This window comes from Haliotis asinina, chromosome 14 (assembly GCF_037392515.1).
Source record: "Haliotis asinina isolate JCU_RB_2024 chromosome 14, JCU_Hal_asi_v2, whole genome shotgun sequence".
NCBI lineage: Eukaryota > Metazoa > Mollusca > Gastropoda > Lepetellida > Haliotidae > Haliotis > Haliotis asinina.
This window is the reverse complement of record NC_090293.1, coordinates 33,292,767-33,319,143: the sequence shown is the minus strand read 5'-3', so window position 1 is coordinate 33,319,143 and position 26,377 is coordinate 33,292,767. Positions and strand designations below refer to the sequence as shown.

The 26,377-nt window shown below is 38.7% G+C and overlaps 1 protein-coding gene across 1 annotated transcript; it reads left to right on the top strand.

Moving 5' to 3' along the window:
- The first annotated feature begins 684 nt into the window (after window positions 1-684).
- On the top strand, window positions 685-26,081 carry LOC137262309 (oxidoreductase HTATIP2-like). Its single transcript, XM_067800131.1, has 6 exons — window positions 685-835; window positions 17,234-17,423; window positions 19,350-19,457; window positions 20,454-20,591; window positions 20,791-20,852; window positions 21,515-26,081. The coding sequence occupies exons 1-6, from the start codon at window positions 699-701 to the stop codon at window positions 21,765-21,767; spliced, it is 888 nt and encodes a 295-aa protein (XP_067656232.1). The 5' UTR covers window positions 685-698; the 3' UTR covers window positions 21,768-26,081.
- Window positions 26,082-26,377: the final 296 nt, after the last annotated feature.

Here is a 26,377-nt window from a genome sequence, read left to right as displayed (position 1 = left end):
CATTTTCATATATGAATCATGAGAAATATCACTTACTATTGGCTTCGTTACTGACAAAGTTAAACTTAACATTTTAAGAGAAAATATTATGTGAAAGCTTGCAATTCTACAGTTCGCACGCACGTATTATCTCTGGTGGAAGTTTCATGTGATTTTCGTTCTGTTTTGGTGGATATGAGTTCAGTTTTGATGATTTGGTCACCGTTTGTATGGTAGACCTGGGCGTTGGGTGGTCGAGCTCGCTGTCTTGGTTGACACACGTCATCGGTTCTCAGTTGAGGAGATCTATACTCATATGCATGTTGCTGATCACTGGATTATCTGGCCCAGGCTCGATTATTTACAGACCGCTGCCATGTAACCGGAATATTGCTGAGTGCGGCGTAAACCTCAACTCATTCACTCCCTCGTGACGTTTTGGTTTTCGGTCCTCTCTTAACTTTGAAGCGCGACCTCTGCTTGCAATATTATCATCATGGGACCCTTTACCGTATCCATATGGTCGGTTTATTACTAATTGTGTAGTACGTACTGGTAGCCAACACTGGGGGGTCCCAACGTTATTTGATGAAGGTACTCTAGCTGATTATCATTTATGTATCATCAGCCTCGTTCCATCCAAACCAAGCTAACCGGGCTGAGCAATAACCAGTCCCTCAGCACAAAGCGGTGACGTAGTTCACATCACAATTTCGGAGATGCAGGTTTTGTGGTTTCGGTGCGACGTGATAATACCTTCCGTCAGCTTGGGGGTTTTGGTTGTTTCTGTCTTAATTGGCAGCTTTTTCTACTTGCACGAGATTCAGGACGAACCGGACACTAAACGGAATTGCAAGTAAGTACTTTTGGCGAGGTTGCATACGGGCGACGGCAGAAAACCGCTTCATAATGCCACTTTATCGATCGCCGATTAGGTCACTGAACCATCTGGCCACTGGGCTGCTTCATCGGAAGGGTTCAGAAGGGCAAAGGGCAGTTTCCACGTTATATTGTCCATAATAAGTGCTGACACTGACGTTATGCTGATAAATGAGCTTTTCTGTTTATCTGTTGGCGAATGACATTCATCAGTTGTGCTGTCATACTCTGCGAGAAAGTCGATCTGCTGCAAGAAAGTCGGAAAACAACAGTCCCTCAGTTTTCGCTCACTTCCGTGTTTAGGCTATTGAAAAATATTGAAAATACCCTCATCATGTTATGACAATGTATGATATATCAGGAGATATTTTATTAAAAGAAGTTGTGTATTTATTTTCTTATGTCAAATAAAATCGGCCTAATGTTTAGGGAAGTATGTAAATGTATAATCTGTTATTAAAGGGGCACTGATGCGGAGCGAATAATGTTTCTCGCCAACGGTCTAATTACGAAATCAAACTGCAAATTGGTCAGCGCCCGCTCCTTCGACCGTGACGGACAAAGGAACTGGGCTCCTGTCCATATTAGCAGAATTTCTTCACCTAAACAGTCGGGAGGCCGGATGCCCATCATATGCCATTTCTTTAAAAATATCCATGGTATTCCTTGTCTGATCGTAACCAAATATCCCAGCAGTGCAGTTCTTTTCGGATGCTTGGATGGTATAGTTACTGATCCAATTTGATCCTATTTCAGTGTTTTTAACCTGATATTTAATCATGTTACATGAAAATATGATGTCTACAGGCACGTAGCCATTTGTTTCAGTACGGAAGATTGCAAAGCTTTATATTTAGGTAATTCTGAGTGTTGGTTCAGCTGTGATAGCAAATATCTTACGAAAATCTTGGTAGCTATGGTAGCTACAATGGTTTATTATTTATGATAATAAAAACACACAGTTGATTTATTTGAATTCGTAAACAAAAAACGATGACTTTGCCTTTGGTAGAGAAATCTGAAAATTTTCTTACGTAAAAAACCCTTATTTCACCTATTTACCCAAGTACACAGCAAATGCCCGTGTGTATTCCTTATGTAAGAAAATTCCGTTGGTATCCTCAAAACAGTTTCGGCCCAATAGTGTTTTCAGGCTGCATGCGACACAGAGATTACATCTTCCTTGCTGTAACTCGCGTTTGATGGTGTAAACCTACATGTGTTTTTGTCATCATTCTCTTGATGGTCAATTCATGAATTTATAACAGGTATAATTAGTAGTAACACAACTTCGGTTACTCAACAAAGGTTCCCATTTGGCATTTCTCCTCTCTGGAGTAAATACTCAACATCATAAATTAAGGTCTGTAATGGCAAATGTATTGTATGTTATGTAATATGTGCATGTAAGTGATGCAAGAGGGTTTATCAACTAAGTTACAAAAACAAACATCGATCAAAGGATTAACCGATAACTCACTGATTGATTAATTACTTTTATCTTCTAGCAGATTTGTCAAAAGGCAGTGTGTGTAGATGACTACACCCTGTCGTAAAGTGTAAGTGCAAAAACAACATCCTCCCTTCAAAGAATTAACCACCCTTGCGTTGATTGATTGATTGCTCATTATTGGTTAACTAAATTACTTAGAATAGTGGACATCATACAATTAGTTGCCAGGTGTGCTATCTTGGGAGACCAATCAGAGGTTTATCTGGTTTTCACCATCGAAAGACGTGAAACGATGTGTTACTTTTTCGCAAATGAGACTGTTGTAAGACACGCGACACAGAGCAGGATTACTTACCAGCTGCAGATGAATGGAATATGATTTCTTTTATGATGGATACATTCCTGAACAAGGTAGTAGCCTGACATCGTTGCTATAAAATTAGTCTGTTTTACATTCATTTTTTTTGCATTTTGTTTTAATTTATTTGTTGTAGCATTCAGCAGAATCTGTATGACAGAAAAAACACACTAGATCGCGTATGTGTGTGAAATAGGATCCACATTGGCATTCTATACAATGTATAAATGTTGCTGTTATGTTAGAAATTTACTATGAGTATAAGCAGATCGTGTGTTCTTTTATTAATTTTCAGAATCATACAAGTATGACAATAAACTAAATAGGGTTATGAGACAAAATATAGAGACGTTTTCCGTCCTAATAGTTTTTTACCATTTCTGCCACGGGCAGATGATTAACCTTCAAAGTGTTTCATTTGTTTTCATAATACATTTGGAATGAAGTAAAAATGACTTCACCTAAGTTGATCTGTCTATAATTAAACTATCAATTGCGCTTACGGACTGCGCAGCAGAGGTCACGAACCAGTCACAAATTCTGGGATATCATCCGGGTACTCACGGGAGAAAAACAATAACAAAAGTGTACACCAGTCCACGGAAATTGCTCCGCATCAGTGCCCCTTTAAGTGTTAAGCGTGTCTTGTGTAAGTTTGTGAAAAAACACTAGTGGTGTTTTCATTTGGCTGTGCATGACACTGTTTCAATGTGTTCCTTTTGTGACATTATAAAACACATCACTAAAACCTAACCAGAATCATAACATGGTTATTATTTAATTCCATGACATTATAGGACAGACCACGGTGACGTCAGTGTTTTGATCACGTGGTGCGCCCGAGTACTTCCAGTAGGCAGAAGTTAAACATAAACACGAGAGAACCACACAAACTGCATACATTTGATCGTTGACTTTTCATACGTAACAACTCTTCCCGGTCTGTATTTCTTTTTCTTTTGGTGTGTTGCGTAATTAGACAAGTACACAACCTTTATCTTTCTAAAACATTTGTGCAAAGTATCATATTCACAATATCCAGATTTCATACTTCAGTACCCTGGCCCAATACTGCAAGTCTTCGTTTTTTAAGCAAAAATGTAATGCAAAAACTCCCTAGTGTTTGTCTCGCATTTCTTTCAAACAATACAAATTTTAAACAAATAATCCCTCACATCCTGTTTCCTTGATTACATGTTGTCACAGAGTCAATGATATAATCAGGAAAGGTGACTAATCTGCCTCACCTGCCAGTCATACATGTTACATAAACACCACTCCAAACCTTCCTTGTCAACTATAACAACACATGCATCTACAGTTCAAAAGTCTTTAAATGGCATTGAGTGACCATTTCATCACAGCTTTGCCTTCTTACGAAAACAGATAAAGAAGTAGCTTTGATCTAAGCTAAGTCTTTAAATGGCATTGAGTTATCATGTCATCACATTAATTCCTACTTACAAATAACACATACAAAAGCAGCCTTGATCTATGCTAATCTCATCAACAGGGTGGATTCAAAACTTTCCAGACACACTTGTGGTAGACATCAGCAATATATTCTTTATTCCTAACAATCCAGTATGTAACTTGAACAGTCATCTCTCAAACATAATTTTCTCTTAGCAGACATCCAGCAAACACAGAGGTGATTTGCCATCGACATTGTGGTACTGTATCGGAAAAAGGTGTCCACTTTCCACATATTCATATGCTTTCAGTGACTTGAAGGCTTTCATAGATTCGAGGGTGAGCTGACCTGGGGTGTCTGTCAGATAGAAATAAAATCTTAAGTACATAATCCGACCATTCTTTGCCTTTCACGCTACACCGGTTGCCATCGTTATCATCAACCATTGTGGCTTTCTGCCTACCCATGTATGAGTGAGCGTGGTTTGTGACGTCACTTCCGTAAACATATGGACACCGCTATACAAAATATTAATGAGTGAACAACACATATATACCGGCTAGTGACCAGTTATCGCTGCATACCTATTATCGCCAACACCTGGCTATAGCGCTTGCGCAGACAGCTTTACTTGTACTTTTGTAGTATTTCACATATTGACACATTGAAAGAACTATAGGTTACAAGAGTTATGAAGTAGATGTTACAAATATGAATACCTCGGAAGACGAGACCCAAACACATCGGGGGGCTGTCATGTGACCATTAGTGTGTTGACATGAAATTTCATAAAAGATGAGAATTGAATGAAAATCATCCTGGCTGTGTTGTGAATCTATGACTTGATAATTCAGTCCACAAAAAGTGCAGATTTTACTTTGTCTGAACATACCAATGATGCCAACAGTCAGTCACTTAACTTTGAATTGACCCAAATTTCCATCTCCTATTTATGGACTCGACAGATACCATGCAGGCAATTCTGACAAATATAACTGTCAGTTTTTACTTTTATCTTTTTGTTTTCCCCGGCAAACTACTACTGGAAATGTCAACTTTCATAAGTTCAGCCCGGCAGTGACATCTCCATATTCCCATCAGCTTATATTAGCATCTGTCAAGATTACAATGAGAGCAAGTTTTGTTCTTTTAAACTTCTTTGTTTTAAACAAATTCCAGTAATGAAATTTCTTCAATATGTCAAGGTTTGAAGCACAATATTTTTATTGGCAAGTTTTTGTCAAATTAGGTGAATAATATAAAAACTTCAGAAATGGCGATAATTGGTCTTGTTAGTTGTAGGTTAAGCACAGTCTACCGCGCTTCCTGTTGACCGCGTTTTGGAGAAACACGATCAACAACTGTAAACAAGCAGAAAACATCAGTGAATAGCTGATCTATCATCAAAATAAATTTGATTTCATTCCGTGAAGAAATAATGGAGCAAATCGTTAAAAACCGCCTAAAAATGGTGATAACTGGTTGCTAGCCAGTACCCTGTATTGAACAAATGTCATATTCACTTCATTATGTTCAGTGTGTATTTGTTCGGACTGTGATGGATATAGGATGTTGTTAATTATCGGGTGAACATCGACCATTGATGATGATGATGATGATGATGATGATTACTGACAGACATATAAAACATATATGATAATATATTTGTCCTGATTTGAAGATCATTGCAAAGTGCTTCATTGATAGTCAGTATAAACATGAATCTACTACAAATCAAGGGGCTCCAGTGTCAGGGAAAGTGCATGAATACATTACCATGGTAACAGCGGAGATCATTGGTGAGATCATTGTACAAACCCCAGATGCCCCAAGCCAACGTCCTGAGACTTCCCAGCTCAATGGGTGTCATCAGAATCCATGTACCTTAGTTCCTGTAATAAACTCATGAATATTCGAATGTAACACTGAGAGACTAAACTCACATCTGGCTTGAATAAGAGCCTGGTAAAATATCCAACGATGAAATGGGTTATGTAATGCTATTTTTCAAACCAGGTGGTATAACGAGTCTTGAGTGATCGGTGGATTTGGTGTGAACAATTTTAGAGAACACTTTATTTTAGAACAGCTTTCAATTTTCAAAATTAAATTTTATGTCTATAAATAAGATGATGGCTCACTATTTTATCCATATACTTACACATTCCCATATTTTTTATTATCAAAGAAGTGTGAAATCTCACAAAAACCTTAAATAGGAACATACAATTATTATGCTTGTTCCAATTTACTGTTCAAAGGAATTAATAATAATAACATTTGTATGCCAGCGCTCATTGAACTTTGGTCTTTGGTCTTATGGAAGTGATTGAAAAACAGACCACTTTTGGAGGATTTATGGTAAATTGGTTAGTTCAGTCAATACAAAGGTGAGTAAATAGGGTGCTGACTGTTCAACTCGTTAGCCAGCAAGCCAAACACAACTGTGCTCACAGAGACTCCCTGTGGGGAATTATGAGGCATTGTCACTGTGTTCCCAGATGTGAATGGCTGTCATTACATTGTATCTGTTAATGAATTTATATGCACTTTACAGCATTTAGAAGAATTCACCATTGTTACTGAACCTGGAAGAAAAAACTAGAGATGTCTGTTGTTTTGTACTCCGTGACCAAGGGGCAGGAAAAGGTTTATCTTAGGTGAGAAAGTTCTGAACCAGGACTTCATGTAATCACTTAATCATGGATCATTTGTACAGTCAAAATAAAAACAAACTATAAATAAAATTATTAAGTATTTTTACAGTAACAGATTCATGTTGCATATGCCTTAGAGTGCATGCCCTAATCCTCGACTGAAAGTGCCATCATCTGTATTTACTAAAAAGTGAAATTCCAAACATAACATTTGATGGACAGTAATGAAAATATATGACCTTTTGGTCATGAAGAAAAGTGACATCATTTATCTTTTTTTTTTTTTTTTTTTTTGAGTGTGAAGTTATAACTGAGAATCAGGCAGAAAATCAGATTCACTTTTTGTAACCCTGTCTGTCACAGAATATGTTGTGACTGTGTTGTAGTTCTATACACAGGATTATTTCTTCTCATGCCATTTATGTACAGCAGAATCACTGAGAATCAGACCTAAAGAAGAAGTTGTGGTTCCGATTACCCAACTGACCCTTGAATTCTGGGTCTGACCCTATTTTTTTAAGCTGTATGAATAATATAAGCTTTCAGATAGTTGCTTGATTGGCATTTGGTAGCAGGTGGGTAACATGACAACAAATGGTATGGATTTACAACTTCTTTAATGTTTACAACACAACGTTTCATCATCAGGTGAATGATCTTCTCAACAAATGAGGAAGAGTCACTAATGAAGGATGAAGGGACAAGAAGTAGCCCAGAAACGGCGTGTTGTAAACGTTAAAGAAGTTGTAAATCCCTACCATTTGTTGTCAGCTTTCAGATACCATTGTTTTTTCCCAGTGCCAACAGACATTGCTTATTCTGATAGAGAAAGTTGACATGATGGCCTCAGGTTGACTGAATAAACAATTTACCTCTAAAAAAATATAAAATAAAATAAAAATCGCTCCTACCTATCTGTGTCAAATTTTAAAGACGTGTCATTGGAACCACTACATTTTTGTTATTTGTGCACAACACACATATCTGGTCCCCATCTGATGTACATGTTTTGCCAAAGAACAAACAAATAGAACAGTGCCCATCAGCGTAATTACATGGAGTCATGTTTTTATGAGGCCATGCTTCAGTGCACCTCATGAAACTAGTTGTGCAGGTTATTGATGCATACCAGCTTGCACAAATAATGTTAACGATGCACAATGTTTCACATGACATCTTTGCCAGATGTGACATGTGGCACTGAAAGCATACTTACCTCATTGAAATTTTCACCTTTCTCATTTTTTCGACCTTCTATGTCTCTATGATGATTGTCTGCAATGCTGGGGTCCATAGAAGCAGAAACATCACAACATTTATTGCTGTTTTATAGAAATGTTCATAATTTATGTCTAGGAGAGTTGATGATGATTTTAAGGGGTTGATTTTGGGAGGTAGTGGGGTCATCAAGTTTGTCCACAGGTACTAGAGGTGGGGTCAGCAATTTTGTGGTTAAGATTATTTGAAAATATTTCGGGGGGAATCATTGATTTTGGTCATGAACACGTAGGGTGTCACTTACTTTGTACATAAAACTTAAGGAGGGTAATTCATATTGCTTTTCCATAAAAGTCATCCTCAGATCCCTATATAGCCTCGAATTATGAACGTCCCTAACAGCAGTTTGTAAGCTTGATTTTTATTGCACCATTTATGCCTTTTCAGCCAGTGAAAGTTGTTGATATTAAGTTTAGGCATCTTAGGTAACAAAACTAAATGTGTTCCATGCAATTACTGAAGCAGCTATGGTGAGATAAATAATAATAATAATAACAATAATAACTAGGATTGCCTCAAGGGCAATACTTAACGGTCTTCAGACTTCCTGCAATCACCCCCGGTGGCTATCTTCACTTGAATAGTTTCTTTGGACGCCAGCTGGACCGTCCATTACTATGTTTTTCACATTAATTTGGCGCAGAGTCAACACTGTTGACACGAACACAAAATTCAGAAACAGTAGAAAAAGAAACTGGGTGGCAAATCAGATATACAAACCACTGGAAAGATTACAACCTGACATTTCCCAAGCACTAACAGTTTTGTTTGTAGATCATAGGTTCCAAATTGCGCAGGTCGATGCTCATGCTGTTGATCAATGAATTGTCTGGTCAAGACTCGATCATTGACAGACCGCAGCCATATAGTTGAAATACCGCTCAGTGTGGCGTAAAACAATATACAAACTAATAGGTTCCCAATTGCGCAGGTCAATGCTCATGCTGTTGATCACTGGATTGTCTTGTCCAGACTCGCTCATTGACAGACCCCAGAGTGCGGCGTAAAACAATATAGAAACTACTGGAAAGATTAGAGCCTGACATTTCCACAACACCAACAAAGCTGAGTGCGGCGTAAAACAATATACAAACTAATAGGTTCCCAAATGCGCAGGTTGATGCTCATGCTGTTGATCATTGGGTTTTCTTGTCCAGATTCTGTCAATGACAGACCACAGCCATATACTTGGAATACTGCTAAGTGCGGCGTAAAACAATATACAAACTAATAGGTTCCAAATTGCGCAGGTTGATGCTCATGCTGTTGATCACTGGGTTGTCTTGTCCAGATTCTGTCAATGACAGACCACAGCCATATACTTGGAATACTGCTAAGTGCGGCGTAAAACAATATACAAACTAATAGGTTCCAAATTGCGCAGGTCGATGCTCATGCTGTTGACCACTGGATTGTCTGGTCCAGACTCGATCATTGACAGACCGCAGCCATATAGTTAGAATACTGCTGAGTGCAGCGTAAAACAATATACAAACTACTGGAAAGATTAGAGCCTGACATTTCCACAACACCAACACAGCTGAGTGCGGCATAAAACAATATACAAACTAATAGGTTCCAAACTGTGCATGTCGATGCTCATGCTGTTGATCACTGGATTGCTTCGTCCAGATTCGATCAATCATAGACAACAGCCATGTAGGTGCAATACTACTGAGTGCGGCGTAAAATTCAACTCACTGTAACAGAATGCTGATGAGTACGGCGTAAAACAATATACAAACTAATAGGTTCCAAACTGTGCATGTCAATGCTCATGCTGTTGATCACTGGATGGTTTGGTCCAGATTCGATCAATTAGAGACAACAGCCATGTAGGTTGAATACTACTGTGTGCAGCGTAAAAGTCAACTCACTCACTGTAACAGAATCGACTATTTCCTTAACCCGCATGTATTTCTGTGAACGTTCACGGCTATGCCAATGTAACGCAGGAATATAGCTGAATGCGGCGTAAAGCAATATACAAACTACTGGAAAGTTTTCAACCTGACATTTCCATACCACTAATACTGCTGACTGCGGTGTAAAGCAATATTCAAACTAATAGGTTCCAAAGTGCGCAGATCGATGCTCATGCTGTTGATCACTAGCTGGAATAATGCTGAGTGCGGCGTAAAACTCAACTCACTGACTTTAACACAATCGACTATTTCCTTAACGCTCCTGTATTTCTTTGACCATTCATTGTTAGCCCAGTGTAATGCAGTTGAAGGGAAACTCGAGTTCTAATTTGACTGTGCTATAGCGGCGTTAAAAATAGATTTCTGCCTGCCACAGCGGGACGCGAGCATTTTGTTCAAACTTGAGTTGATTTTGGCTGGAAATGGGCAATTTTTCTTTCCGGCGTAATTGTGACGTAAGTATTGATTTTTACATAACCATAATGTGAAGCAAAGATGTTTCCCATTCAATTAGCTACAGTTTGGTACCATCAACGATGAAATCCGGTGTGTTATCGAGGAGTTATGACATCTTAATGAACCCTACCAAAATGCGTCTTTGAAAAATTGACCAACTTTGAAGGGCGATAACTCCGAAACTATTTGAGATATCAAGATGCCTTGAACAAATTAAGCTTTCCAGGCTATGGGCTTTCTAATGGTGTAACAAACATGATTGTGCCATATGCCGTTCTGGAGAAGAAGATTTTCAAAGATAGGCACTGTCAAAACGCTAAAATCGGCAAAAATTTCAGTTTTTTCAAAATAGTGCTAATTTTCTTCTGCTGCAAATCTTCTTTTACATGTTGAGTCGATGGGGAATTCAGTTGTCTACATTGTGTGTAATTTTGGTTAATATATCTCTAATAGTTTTGGAGATATTCAGGGTGAAAGATTTTCACATTTTGTGTTGTCTGCCCTTACCGGAAGTCGGAAGTCGGGATTTTTTTTTCATTGTATACCTTTCAGCATATAGGCTATCATCCCTGAAAGTTTCATTGAAATTCATCCAGCGGTTAGGTCAGGAGAGCTGGCACAAAATTCGTACAAATAATAATAATAATTCGGATAATAACAGTATGTCTTCCGACTTTCAGTCTGAAGACCTAATAATAATTCACTTGTATAGTGCCTAGTATCCATCAGGCTAGTGCTCACTGGATGCTGTAATCAGAATCTGATCATTATTACCCCGGATAACCCAAGCTGCCACTTAACCGCTAGAAGTCTCACTGGGTCCCCTTTTATCTGCTGGCTGGACAGAGGCAATTTTGAACAAACTCACTAGCCTAAGGTGAGACAACATGGACCACATGTACTTCTTTGTGGGCAGGACAGAAGTCCAGGAAACTGTCAGGAGGCAGGCTGCTGAACATGGTCACCCATTCATGGACTGCTCGACGGTGCTTAACCTCAACTGATTTGTGATCTGAGCTCTATGCACAGGACCACTCTCCACCCAGATATTTGCACTCTATGCTCCACAGAGCATAAATATTATGCCTCGGTTAACAAATTACTGTGAAAAATCACAAGAGGCCTCTGCGTTTGGAGAACACTGTAACCAGTTTGTACTGGTTATAAGTGGTGACTTAATCATTAATGGATGCGATGGTCTGACTAATGGACTTACTTGTCTGTTGTCATACCCTGATTTTGCAGTGTGGAAAATGATGCTGGTCCTGTGGCCCCTGTCTAGTGAAAACTCATCAGGACCACAAAATGAAAATGAAAAGTCTGCAGTGGTCTTGGTGGCAAGTGAATTTTGTACTGATAGTTACATAAATCTATGAATGTTATTTTGGACCAGTGAAGAGTGAGTGAGTGAGTGGTTTTAGTTTTACGCCGCACTCAGCAATATTCCAGCTATATGGCTGCAGTCTGTAAATAATCAAGTCTGGACCAAACAATAAAGTGATCAACAACATAAGTATCAATCTGCGCAATTGGGAACCGATGATATGTGTCAACCAAGTCAGCGAACCTGACCACCCGATTCCGTTAGTCACCTCTTACGACAAGCATAGTCGCCTTTTATTGCAAGCATGGGTTGCTGAAGGCCTATTCTACCCAGGACCTTCACGGGTCGGACCAATGAAGAACAAACAGGACCACTAATCACTAGTCCTGTGGTCTAGTGGGAAACTGTGAAAGGTTTCTTTCCCTGAAATGTTTGTATGTTCACATTTGTTTCTCTAAAGATAGTCAATTGAAGCACTTAGTAAGTGTTGAAATAAGACCTAAACATGAATGCTTAATTTTATGAGATTTAATTTTTTTTTAAATAGCGTTTCTTTTGTTATTCAGTATATATATACCAATTTGCACCCAGTTCATGTTAACATTTTGCTGGTGAAAGAAAGATGGAGCACAGTCACTGAATGACTGATACTGTCATGAAATTTTATGAAATAAGACAAAATGATCTTTCTAAACCCAAAATACTTCTTTTAAGGTGATGTTTTTAGTAATCTGTACCAAAACTCAAGCATATATATATATGTATGTATTGTGTGTATTTTGTATTGTGTAGCAAGTGCAACCACTTTTAGTCTGGTGCAACAAGGATATTACATAAGGTTACACTGAGTGCAAGTAGGTTTCATTTCCCTTAAATTAAATAAAGGAACCCATCAGCAGACAAATCCAGGCTGCTACTTTGTTGTAGGAATTTATCAAAGTGGTGGTTTGTGTTCCTGCACCTAGAACTCAGGTCACAGATCAGTTGAGCAACATTGGATGTTGAAAGTCCTTGGACTGTGTTTGGCAGCTTGACATCTACGAGTTTCATTTCTGCCCCACAATGAAGCACATATGATACACATTGTCTCATCTTGGGCAAGTGAGTTTGAGTTTGTGTGAGAAAATGGGTACCCGGTGGGATAAGTCATGTGACTAACAGACTTCTAGCACCTCACACAGCTGGTGTTATATTGGATTATATTCTAATAATCAGATTGCCTGCGCTTTAAACAACCACAACAGATGGAAAAGAACTGATACTAAAGGCACTTATATTGTTAAGGTTAGCACAGATGGTTAAACTAAAAAAATAATATGATTTTTTAATCACTGGTGTATTACTGTGAACCATAATTGGAACATGTGCACATAACCTTGAATAACCTCATTTGACACTTAACCCAAGAAAGCATGGCAAATTACATATAACGCAGGGATTAGTGAAGTTTAGTACATGAAGCATGGAGTAACAGGGCATCAAGAAATTGTTTTTGTGCCAGATGAAAGGTTAGCCTGGACAAAAAGTTGAATTGTTCCGAAAAGTGTAAATGCACATAGTGCCATTAGACAAATATTTGGTTCAACTTTTCAGTAGTGGGTTGCGCTGGTGCTTTTTGTAAATAGCTGAATCAAGCCTAACTGCCAGTGAATCCATACATCAATCACAGACTCATCAATATTGATATAGTGTATGTATAGTTACTCATGTGTCACCGTTTCCATGGTATGTGTCACCGTTTCCATGGTAATAAGGTGTATGTGGCTGAAGTATATTCCAAGTACAGTCCTGCTGACAAAAGTGCTTTCTCGTTTACCACCTGTGATCACACCTGGAGATATTCATTACATACAATTTCTAACGATCTTGACAGGTAAGTGACATGTAATGTTAGGATAACCTTGACTTTGTCAACTGACACAACACTTGTGTTGGAACTTGAAATCTTTTCTCCAGATCAATAGCACATCGCAGTGGGCCATTCATAAGACTGATTACAGCAAAGTAGATATAAATTTTGAAAAAAAACAACATTATGGCAGCACAGCAATGCCTTTTAATTTTGATTTTTTTAATTACAAGAGAATACAGGTATACATTAAAGTCGTGACAGTGTTTGCATAACAGATTTTTGTAAGAAGTAGGTAGCACCTGGTACACTTATACACAAAAGTACAATCAAGCTTTAATTTCAGTGGAGCATTCAGAAACGAGTACAAGTGTATGTTGATGGCTTTTGACTTAAGTTAGTACTAACGTTATACAGATTTCTTTCCAAAGTCTTCTGAGAAAAATGGATATAGTATTGCCAAATTTCAGAGGTTGTTGCCATGGTTACAAAAACATAAATTTTGTGGTTTGAAAAATTCTAATTTTGACATGTCAGTAGCATGTTTCTAATCCAATAATGGCAACAGAATGCAACGGACAACAAAAATATGTTGAGGTTTTAAAGAAGTCTGTCTTACCACAATAATACCAGTTCTGCAGACGGCTGTGTTTACAGTACAAGGCCAGGGGAACAGTGGCTTTGTGATGTCCGAAGCTTGTTTCCATGACTTAATTTGTATGTAGCTATCAGTGCATTCAATTACTCTGCAATGACATGGATTTGACTTGGTGTACTGAGTTAAAGGTTAAAACCAATCTTCAGCAGCTCATGCTTGTCATTCAGGCGACTAATGGAACTGGGTGATCAGACTCACCGATTTGGTTGACACACGTCGTCATATCCTAGTTGCACAGGTCGATGCTGATACTGTTGATTAGTGAAGTGTCTGCTCTGGATAAAATTCCTTTCTTACCACCAGTGACCATATGGACTCAGCTGAAATATTGCTGAGTGCGACATAAAACAGTAAACAAACTAAACAAACATTAGGTAGAGTCAGCGGGTGTTCTGACCTATATTTGTGGAATGAAGTCACAGGCTATTGATTGCTGTGACTCAGGTGTTTTCAGTGTTGACTGCATGGTGCAATTCTTGACTAGTCCAGGATAAGGTATCAACATGGGAGCTGCAGCACTGAGTGGAAAGGGGTGTGTACCTGTGTACATAAGCATGTGCTGAGTCTTGCCGATATTCTTCATTACAGGCTTGTGATTCTAATCAATGTAGCATGGATGTGGGTGGAGTATTCATCCATTGTCACCTTCATGTTGACCAGTGTGGAAAGAGTACATATGAAAGTGAGACACAGCTTTTTGTGATAGTTGGGATTTGATAATTCTCGCTAATTTGTGGAAAATAAATCACTAAATTGATTCATCATAATGTGTGATGTTTCATTTTAGTGGGACTATCTATCCTTTCTGGATCAACCATTGCTTCACATAAATTAGTTGTTTTCGTCCATGGTTGATATTGGTGGATCTCCTTGTGTATTCTGAATCATTTTGTGCCCTTTGCTAGCAGTCTGTTGGATAATTTATTTTTAAAGCAAATTTAGTCATTTTTAAAGAAATTCTACTAGAAATGTGTCAAGGGACTTCTAACTTGTATTTATTATTGTGTGTTGCTGTGGAACTTGACTCACAGGGGAAATATACAATAGGTCATTAGCAGTAAGTAGGATGTAGGACATTTCTCACAGGAGTAGAGTTCAGCATGTGTGGTGCCTGCTTTTTATCAGTTAATACAGATGTGCACAGAAAAATAGGTTTGTAAGGTGACAAACACATACTGTTATTTGTATTTATTTATTCGAAAAATGAAAATTAGATTCTACATATGCAAGTGATAATTGGGTAATTGCATGATTTTAAATTAAATTATTCATTGAGCTTAGTATGCCTCAGAATGCAAGGATTGGGGAGGATTGGGCGTTCAAGCTCGCTGACTTGGTAGACACATAACACCATTTGCCAGGTGCCTACAAAGATGCTCATGCTGTTGAGGGGAATGGGGTAGCCTAGTGGGCAAAGCATTTGGTCGTCACACCAAAGCTCTGGGTTTGATTCACAACATGGGTACAATGTGTGCAGCTCATTTCTGCTATCCCAGTGATATGGTAGGAATATTACTAAAAAAAGGGCATAAAACCTTACTCACTCACCATGACTGAAGAACTGTAAGTTTGTTTCATTTTTTGATGAAGCATGACCAGTCACGTGATGAAACAGGTCATGAAGTTTGGACCAGGGTGATGAAGAATATTTTCTTGACAGTGGGTACTGAGATGACACAACCGACACCATAGAGACACAACATGACACGACACTGTTAAGTAGTAATTCATAGCCCCTCACATGATACATGTACTTTGTTTAGGTGTCATAGGTAGTAGGTTACCATTACATTACCAAAATGTACAGTTCTCTGTACTTTATTTCACACTCGTTTTGCCTGAAAGGACCCTCAAAACTAATAATTAGGGGTCCCCTGAATCCCCATTTTTGTGAGTCAAGGTAAAATCCTGCATACCCATGGCGGAACAATCATTTTCAGTACTTAAACCTCTTTTGAGGATTCTGAAACAATAAACAGAAATATACATGACACAGGTTGCTACTGTGTCACCTGATGGTCTTCTTGCAGGCGGCGGAAGCCTTGTACAGGTGTAGTCATCATCATCATCATCATGATGATGATGATGATGATGATGACAACAATGATAATAGCTGCAACATCACTAATTAGAAAGATATTTCCTCATAACAACAGAATTAGCTCTATAATCTCTATAATTGCAATAATATGTCATTTATATCGTACACTGTGCCTTATCAATGGCCAATAAATTAGCATGCTCATTTAACTATACTTATATAATGTTGAACTCATGTTGCGTTCTCAGCTTCTTGGGGAGTAGATCTGTACCATGTGAAACAAAGCCATATGTTGAGCAGTATCAAATATTGGGGATAGAGATTAAGACTTCCCTATCTGCTGAATCATTGCTTGTCCACAGGGCATTATGCAGATGCAATGCATGTGTACAAAGTGTAAGGAAGCTGGGTAGTCCAGTTGTTATGTAAAGCATTCAGTGATCACAGCAATAATTAGGGTCCAATTCCCCACATGAGTGCAACATGTGAAACCCATTTGAATTGTCTCCAGCTGTGGTATTGCCAGAATATGCTAGAAGCAGCACAGTAGGACACTCACCTTAAAAGATTTGCAAATATATATCGACTGACCAAATTTTGGAAGCAGTGAAACAGAAACAAACAAGTCAGTCACTTAGTTGTAACTGAGAGCTAACACTGACCCATCTTGTTCGTTATAGAACAATGGTTGACCTGTGAAGATTAGGTTGGAACTAATCTTCAGAGACCAATGCTTGAAATAAGTGGTGATTAAACGGGTCAAGTGGTCAGACTCGCTGAGTTGGTTGACAGATGTCATCATATTCCAATTGCGTAGATTGATGCTCATGCTGTTGATCACTGGATTGTCTGGATTGAGAGTGCGATTGTTGTTGAGTGCATGTATAACTCTCTCACTCACTCACTCACTCACTCACTCACTCACTCACTCACTCACTCACTCAACGATGGTTGTGTTCCAGCATGGCTGAGGCTGCTCAGTCCAACTGGGAGAGATACAGAGCGGAGGGGCATCAGGCGTTTGTCCTCGGCTACACCGGCGAGGTCGGCAAGGAGCTGTTGAAGGAGCTAGCTGCTGCCAAGTTGTACAAGAGGGTGGTTCTGATTGGTAGACGACAAGTGGAGCTGGATCCGAGCTTTGGCCCTGAGTTTGTAAGTGTTCGTTCATACACAGGCTAGTGGAAGTAACTTTAAAACTGCAGGCTTTTGTTGTTAAGAGATGTTTATGTGACTTTGTGGTTATGTAAGAATTTGATTCTTTGTTGCTGTGTGCAACATTCACCAGTATATCAGGTACGTGGGCCACCTGAGAAAAACAAGCTGGTAGCAGTGAAGCTAGTGACTGATGTTATGAGCACTATTTGGTTGTCGGGCTATCTAAGTAGGTGGTATATGTTTATAACAAACATGCCATGTGCAATCAGTACATAACTCACGGCCATCAAACATTGCTTTGCCTGTGAAGATATGGGTTACTGTTGGTCTACAGCACCCCATGCTTGTTGTGAGAGATGTATTTTATGCCCATGCTTGCTGACTTGGTTGACCACATGTCATCATGCTCATGCTGTTTATCACTGAATTGTTGGTTCCAAAAATGACTATTTAGGCTAAACAAAAAAATGAAATGTTTCTCGGGCATCATTGCGTCACTTTTATTGTGCGGATAACAAATTTTTATTGCCAGTTATAATCATAAAATTTAACTTTCTGTGTCCCGATCATCCATTTGTCCACTATAAGAATGGGTGTCTGTACCAAAGAGTGTGACTGAATCTACCACTCATTATAAACTCTTCAAGCTGTATTTCTGAGAGAAAAAATGTGTTCTGCCTTGTCCCTTTTCTTTTCTATCTAAAATTTTTAAAATGTCCCACTGCCCTTGTCATTTTTGACAAATGTGTCCGAGAAACATTAATTTTTTGTTAATGCAGCCTTACAGACCACCACTGTTTAGCTTGAATATTGCTGATTGCAGTGTTAACCAACCAACCAAACATTGTTTTACCTATTGACCTCTAGACAGACTCGTGAAGGTGCCGGGGTAGAATAGGCCTTCAGCAACCCATGCTTCCCATAAAAAGTGACTATGTTTGTCATTAGAGGCGACTAACGCGATTTGGTGGTCAGACTTGTTGATTTGGTTGACACATATCATCGGTTCCCAATTGCGCAGATCGATGCTTATGTTGTTAATCACTGGATTGTCTGGCCCAGGCTCAATTAATTACAGGCCGCCGCCATATAGCTGGAATATTGCTGAGTGCAGCGTAAAACTAAATTCACTCACTCACTACTCGCTCACAAAATGTGCACTCCTCAAGTTCCTTGGTCGCATACTTGTTTTGTAAGGGTCTGGGAAACCAGAGGATTGCAGTTTGAATCTTTCAAGGAAAAGCATGGAATTGCATAGTGATCATCTTGATAATAATTTAAACATGACAACATGATAAACATGAAGAAATATCCCAAGAAATCACCTGTTTATTAATGGTTGGATAGTCCCCTGGTTAATCCATTTGCTTGTCTTGTCAATGTTCAGTCCCCTACATGGGTGCAAATGTGAACCCTATTTCTGGTGTCCCAAGCTTTGACTTTGTTGGATGTTTCCAAGAGTAGTGAAAAGCCATAGTTTCGGACTCTTGTTGTAAGTAACCAATTTCCACAAGTCTTGAGGTCATTTGGTAGCCTAGTGGTTAGTGTTCGCTTGTCATGCCAAAGAACTGGGTTCGATTCCCCACATGGATGCTAAGTGTGAAACCCATTTCTGGTGTCCGCTGCTTTGATATTGCAGGAATATTGCCAAAAGTGGCCTAAACTCTAACTCGCTCACTCGCTCTGCATGTCTGTATATGGGTTGAGCATTAAATCTGGGAACAGCTGTGATCGAACTGGTTCGTTTTTGCCCTTAACCCAAGTGCATCTATCTAAAAGTAGTGGTTCATGATATATTGAAACACTGCACTGCCATTGACAGTTTAGGTATTTAAGGTCTGAAGTTTCCTGATCACATATAAAAAGATGTCTTGGAAAGTACATTCATTATAGGCTGATGAATTTATTGTGTCTTGTTTTTAGGAGCAAAAAGTGGTTGACTTTGAGAAGCTAGATGAGCATGCTGATGTTTTTGAAGGCCTGGATACAGGGTTTTGTGCTCTGGGTACGACGCGTGGCAAGGCAGGCACAGTGAGTACAGCAGGGGTACACAGATACTACAGGTTGTCCAGCTTGACCTATCAAGTGAAGACTAATGCATTGCATGACCATGTCACACCTGGTTGGGTCTATTATTGTGAAGGGGTGCACCCAGGTCAAGTGATTGTTAACATGTCTGAACAGCCGAGACAAGGTCGGCATTTGGCATCTCAGTGTTGAGAAATTGTCATCAATGTGCTATCTTACTTCAAACAATTAGCTGCAGATGGTTTAATGTTTCCTGTTCAGGGTTTTAGGCAGCGAACTCCTCTATTTCATGAAGGCAACTTGACCTGCTGTTTGTGCCGTTTGACCTCCCAGGTTGTGCATATGTAGAGTAGCTCAGGTCAAGCTGAACAATCTGTAACTGACCCTTTCGTGTGACTGACTGGGCCATGTGAGTTGATGCCACTAACTTTGTCTTTTTATGGCAAGGTGTTGGATCAACTAGGTCATCTGTGTGACTGGCTGCTGCACTAAATGATAGGGATGTCATGATTCACCACTGCACTGGTGTATCGTTGGCTAGCTTTGCACAATACAAAGCACGATGCATGTGATCTTTTATCAGTTCAGAAATTATTTTATATATATTGATCACTATTTCGAGTCTTAGCGCTTTTGTCCCTTGTATTTTTTACATAAAATGGCAAATATGACTTGTTGGGTGTGAGTGAAGGGTACTTGGCTGACGGGTTGTTATCCATTCTTTAATAGTCTCTGTCTGTAGCAGAAATGAAGTGGATTACTTTACAGGTTTTCACAGACAACCATAGTTACAAGAAAACCTTGGTCCATTTGTTGAGACAGCTGATGACGCTGAAGGTCCTGTTATTGCAGTGGCTTGTCACATAGAAGTGTTATCAGAGCTTCGATGTGTTATTAGTTATGCAAGTTATCATTTCTTTCTTTGCAGCGAGAGTGATCAGACTGGTCATCCAAATAATCATACCTCATGATAATTGTTTTTTGTTGTATTTTCCACAGAAAGGCTTTGTGCGTGTCGACCATGATTATGTGCTAAATGCTGCTGAAATTGCCAAGGCAAGGGGTTGCAAGCACTTCAGCCTGGTGTCCTCCCAGGGAGCCAACAAAAACAGCAGTCTGCTGTACACTAGAACAAAGGTCAGGGTCACCACAAACTTCAGCAGTGCCCATTTGTCTTCAGCACTTCAACCTATAGTACTTTGTGCAAAAAGTAACATATCTTTGTGTTTGTTTCATGCCTATGTTGTGTGATTCATGCCCCTGTTGTGTGTTTCATGCACCTGTTGTGTGATTCATGCTCAGTTGTGTGATTTATGCCCATGTTTGTATGTTTCAGGGTCAGGTGGAAGATGCTCTGAAGGTCATGCACTTTGACAGGATATCTATCTATAGACCAGGGTAAGGAGGTGAAACACCGTCTCTCAACCTACGTATGTAAGATCAATTGAAATCAGGATTGTTTGGTTCTGATGTATGAACCGTAGTGTATACATGACCTGTGTATCTGACTCCTAAAAACATGACTCCGACTCATGACACAAGTAGTCTTGATGACTTTTACATTTGTTTTCATGAATGAAGAAAACCTGCTTATATGTCCATGATTACTTCTAAATTTGTATGCCAAGAGCAAACATGGATGACATGCTTTTTGCATGTCATCATGTCTATATACAGTAGATCATTGTACATACTGACTTGTACATACTGACTTGTACATACTGTCTTGTACATTAAACAGCAAGGCCAATAAGTAGTTATGTGTCCACAGTATTTTCTGAGAATCAAAGGATGTAGCCTTATGGTTTTAGTGTTTGCTTGTTACACCTTAAACCTGGGTGCAAGAGTACAATGTGTCAAGCCTATTTCTGTTTTACCCAGCTGAATATTTTTGGAAGCACCGTAAATCAAAGAGAGTGGATCAAAGAGAGTGTCATTGGACTTGTTTATGAGAATTCCTACAGATTTCGAAGTTTATCATTTTAAGGCTGCAGTATGGCACTGCTAAACAATTCAGTGGAGTTAAAAAACAAACACGCTTTTACACCTTGATGTTCCAGGGTCCTGATGTGTGACAGAACTGAAGATCGTCCTGGCGAGAAAGTTGCCCGCGTGCTGCTGAAGCCAATCTCTTACCTCTTCCCTACCGCAATAACAACACCGACCGAAATTGTCGCCCAAGCCCTGATCAACAATGCCGTTGCACCAAGCGAGCGCAAGGAAGAGGTATACGAGAACAAGGCAATTCACCAGCTGTCTGGAACGTCCAAGCTCTGTGCACAAAACAACCAGGAAACATCGAAAAGCAAATAAAACCTACACGCTGAAACATTAAAGCTGGAACTCTGTGATAAGGTTTAGACTTCATCCTTTGAAAAATGATGCTGTGTTTTAGTGCCGTGACCTTCAGGCGAGTTTTACCACACAACCATGACCCTGTCAGACGCCCCAAGCTCCTGCCTTGTTCAATGGCACCACAGTTGACTCAATTTTCTCTGGAGGTTAAGTCCTCTTAGGGATGAATAACTTATTGTTGCAGTTCAATGGCCACAAAACTTTGTATTGTGACCCATTCTATGCAAAGTTAATGCAAGGAGACAAAGTACAAACCAGTAAATGCATTCGGCTTCTCCACTTCCACAATCAATCAAATGTGGGTTTTTTTTGCATGTTCTTATGTCTAGAACTTCAAAAGGTATGCCTTATTCTTATGCCTTATTTTTTTAGTTATTAGCTTTTTATCAACATTCCAATTGTAAGTAGTTTTTACTACTTTTCATATGAAAACAGAAGTTTGCCGAAGATTGTTTAAAATAAAGTAGGACAGAAATTTCATATTGGTCAGGCTATACATATTTTGAAATGAGATTTTGAGTCTGTGACTCTGACATTCTTACCACATACAACACATTTCATAATTTAAGATTGCAACTTAGTGGTTAAGGTGTTAACTTGTCACACCCAAGACCCGGGTTCAAGTTCCCCATGTGTGAAGCCCATTTTTAGTGTTCCCTGCTGTGATATTGCTTGAATATTGCTAAAAGCGACGTAAATCGGAACTCATTCACTCACTTTGTTGCTGCCTCGTTATGAATTGACTGAAAAAATGATCGTGTTTATAAACATTTTTGATAGCAAACATTCTAAAACCTGAAGACAACAGTATGAAATCATTACAATCTAATTTGTGGTGTTATAATCTCCAATTTTTTCCCATTCTGGTTTCAGTCAGTGGAGAAAGAGTTGTTGATGATGTGACCAAAATGTTAGAGATTTGTTTTTGCCAGTCACATGCCATGCAATCTTTTGCTATTTATTTATATTTATGCAACTTGAGTGAGAATTTAAATGAAGTCTTCTTGCACCATTGATAATGTCACTTGTTGATCAGAGTTGCCTCACTTGAGCACTCCAGTTCAGATCCCAGCTTGATCTGAATATGTTGTAAGGATCGTTACACTGCATCAGTGCTTGAAGGTTTAACTAAAGTGGTAAAACATCTCAGACCTTCGTTACTCTGGACTTTTGTCCCACATTTAGCATCCCTGCCTTGATGTTGGTGGAATTATGTTAAAAGTGGATTTCAGCTCATTCATAGATGATGTCATTTGTTAATTCTTGGAAATTTGATATGAATAGTGTGGTAATATGTTATGTATGTTTTATGTTTTAGATTTTAGTGCTTTGTTACTTGCACTGGTGCAACCCAGTATTACAAGTGCAACCTAGTCATTAATCTAAGTTGCACCATTTGAAGTCAGTTTCTGAGTGGTTAACTTCAGCATTTTTCTACATATTGCAATAAAAAACAGTACACTGGAATTTGGCTGGTGTAATTTGCTTTTTACATTAGGTTGCACCTGGTGCAAGTATATCATCACTAAATCGTGCCAATAGTACGAAATACGAAATTAACTAATTTATAACTTTCATTCTTATGTAAATAATTACTGTGTATCTGCATATATCAAACTTTACAGTACTGATTGTAGTATTATTTGTGACTTATGAGAACTTAATATTACAAAGTGTATATTTCTTGACAATATGTTATCATTTCATGTTACTCGTACCTTATGCCCTATCTGTTTAAATGAGTGTTGTAGATAAATACAACTTTCGTAATTTTGCTATTCTCATCAGGATGTATAGGAAGATTTTGCTATGGTGCTCAAGTTCAGCTCATATGCTAACAAGAAGTTTAATCATCATGTCATGCCAATGATATGTCTAAAATATTTCTAAAAGCCACTCGGAACTATACTCACTCACTGGGCACAAATTGTGCAGACCTTTCTACATTTCTACGCCTCGAGTATACATTTTCATCCTAAACCTCAGAGGTATATTCTTTTGATCATCTATGAAACATTAGAATTAGGTGGTACTGCTGTAGAGATGTGTAAATTAGCCATGCAATTTTTCTGCTGTATGTCACTCTGCTGGTGTTGTAGCCATGGTAACAGTTTTTCATTTTTGCATGTACATATGATTTCAAGCAATATACATATGTGTCCATTGTACTGGTATAAACTAGTTTTTTTATGGTTGTTGTTTATTGTGTAACAATTCATATCAGGTAACAGTGTAAAATGTTGAAAGTATTCAGGGTTAAAGTGGAATACTGGTAATTGTCCTCGTGTTTTAAGGAGGCACAGATCTAGAGTACCTGTGTCATGATTTTTGCTGGAAAATTGGCAGAGGTGAAATGATAAACGACTCTCAGAAATGTACAATTTTCTCTTTAAAGTACTCTCTAATACAGTGCAGGTAACTTGAGCAGAAAGACAATTTATCATTTCCCTTTTAATGCTGAATATGCTTCCGTTATTTAAGGCAATTGACACAAAATCGAATGAATGAATTTGGGATAAGGTGCTTGACTCATGCCATTCTGCTCAAAAGGTGGTCAGTTCCAAAAACACATTTTCCTCATTGAACTGTTATTAGTGAACATACTTGAAACTGATTCTAGTGGACCCAGGCTTTGGATCATACACAAACGTTGCACATTGTCACAGTATTGCCCGTAGTCTCTTTGAGGCGGTGGAATAGCCTGGGAGTTAGAGTATTCCCTTGTCAGACAGAAGATCTGGGTTCGATGTGAAGCCCGTTTCTGGTTATCACTTCTGTGATATTGCTGGAATATTGCAAAAAGCAGCTTCAAACCCAACTCACAGTATCTGATTCTGTCATGCTCCAATAATTCATCAGACATGTTTAAGTGGCAAGTGTGTTCACTTTTTTCAAAATTATTTATGGCTGTAAACAACCATGCTAAAGGCTCTTAGATGTTTGGTTGAAATACAGATACAAGTTATTTCATGAGTGTTTCTAGTTGGAAAAATCAGTTCCAGATGGGTTGAATGACCCTTTTAGCACCACGGTTGAAAGAAAGGATAATTTCGGTAATCTATCAAGCCATGTAGTATTAGTCATGACTTATGTATCAAAATGAATCATACAGACCTTCACTGGAAGTGTTACATGACAAGAGACATTATCCCCCAGGTATGAAGCTGTCTACTGGGTCTTAGTGATTAATGTTACAGACAACCAGATGTTTACTGGGAGTAGTTTCGTAGGTGTTAAAAGATCAACAGAACTACATTTCAAAATCTGATAATATTAAAGGTCTGAAAATCAGATGATTATAAACAGATGACACCCAAATCAGCTTCTCCTGGTTCACGACATATCAGTGGAATGACTGTCACATGTTCATGAGCACCAGACCCATGAAGGGCTGGAACAGAATGTATCTTCAGTAACCCATGCTTGTTGTAAGAGGTGACAAACTGGATCGGGTGACCAGACATGCTGACTTGGTTAACACGTCATCGTATCACAATGTCGATGCTCATGCCGTTGATCACTAGATTGTCCAGACACATGAAGATCAGGGTTAGAATTGATCCTCAGTAACTTACTACAACAAATGGGATTGAGTGGTCAGGCCCGCTGACTTGCCGATCCTAATGGTCATCTATCCTAATTGCATTGATCAGTACTCATGCTGTTGATCACAGGATTGATTGACAGGATAAAACTAAACTCACTCATGAGCACCAGTTTTGGATGTGTATCCAGGAACTATGTGTTGAGAAATGTCTATCTCAGTTACTGCCACCATCCTGTCAGTACTGTTTACTATGCAGTGATAAGGGATGAACATTTAAATGTATACTTCTTGTATTTCAAATATTTCTAAATACTTCAAATTAACATTGATGTACATATTTATAATGTGATTCAAACATCTTACTGTGTTTGGTCTCAACAAGTTTATCAATCGTTCAGAATGTCTTTCTCAAATATTTGTTGACATTACATTACTGCTGACTGGAAAAGGTTTCTGGTTGGTTCACATGGACCTGACCTTCATTAAAATCTCCATTGAATTACTTTGTTGAGATATCTAATGTGTAAATCATCAAGTGTGACAACTTTGATATAAAATATGAGGAATTCATTAGCATGGATTAAAGATACAGCTAAATTTGCAATTACCACATGAGGAAGTGATCAATTTCTTGCATTATTTATTAATGAACTTGAAAACCTGATTCGGTTTGATTGTACGTCTTTGAACAAAATATCAGTAATAAAACATTTAATTGAAATTCATGCATGCCTGTCCATTTTGTCTGCCATTTCCTTGTTCACCTAAGCTGTGCGTGTAGGTGTGACGTGTTCAGTTGCCAGCATCACATTAGGTTGTGCCTCCTTTCAGTCCAAGGTGCAGCATTCATTGGCGACTTGTGTCCCTTATGTGTGCCAGGACTGATTGTGGTTCGAATACAAGATCTGCCTTTACTGAGAAACAAGTTTGCTGGCACCATATTTAAAACTGGTCCCAAGTAACCCATGCTTGTCATAAGAGACAGCTCACGGGATCAAATGTTTAGACTTACTGACTTGGT

What these genes read in the sequence shown, in the direction of transcription:
- LOC137262309 (XM_067800131.1), top strand. Translation starts at nt 699, where the DNA reads ATGCAGGTTTTGTGGTTTCGGTGCGACGTGATAATACCTTCCGTCAGC. An exon ending in GACACTAAACGGAATTGCAA is followed by an intron (nt 836 to 17,233) that starts GTAAGTACTTTT and finishes GTTGTGTTCCAG; the next exon opens with CATGGCTGAGGCTGCTCAGT. An exon ending in CGCGTGGCAAGGCAGGCACA is followed by an intron (nt 19,458 to 20,453) that starts GTGAGTACAGCA and finishes TATTTTCCACAG; the next exon opens with AAAGGCTTTGTGCGTGTCGA.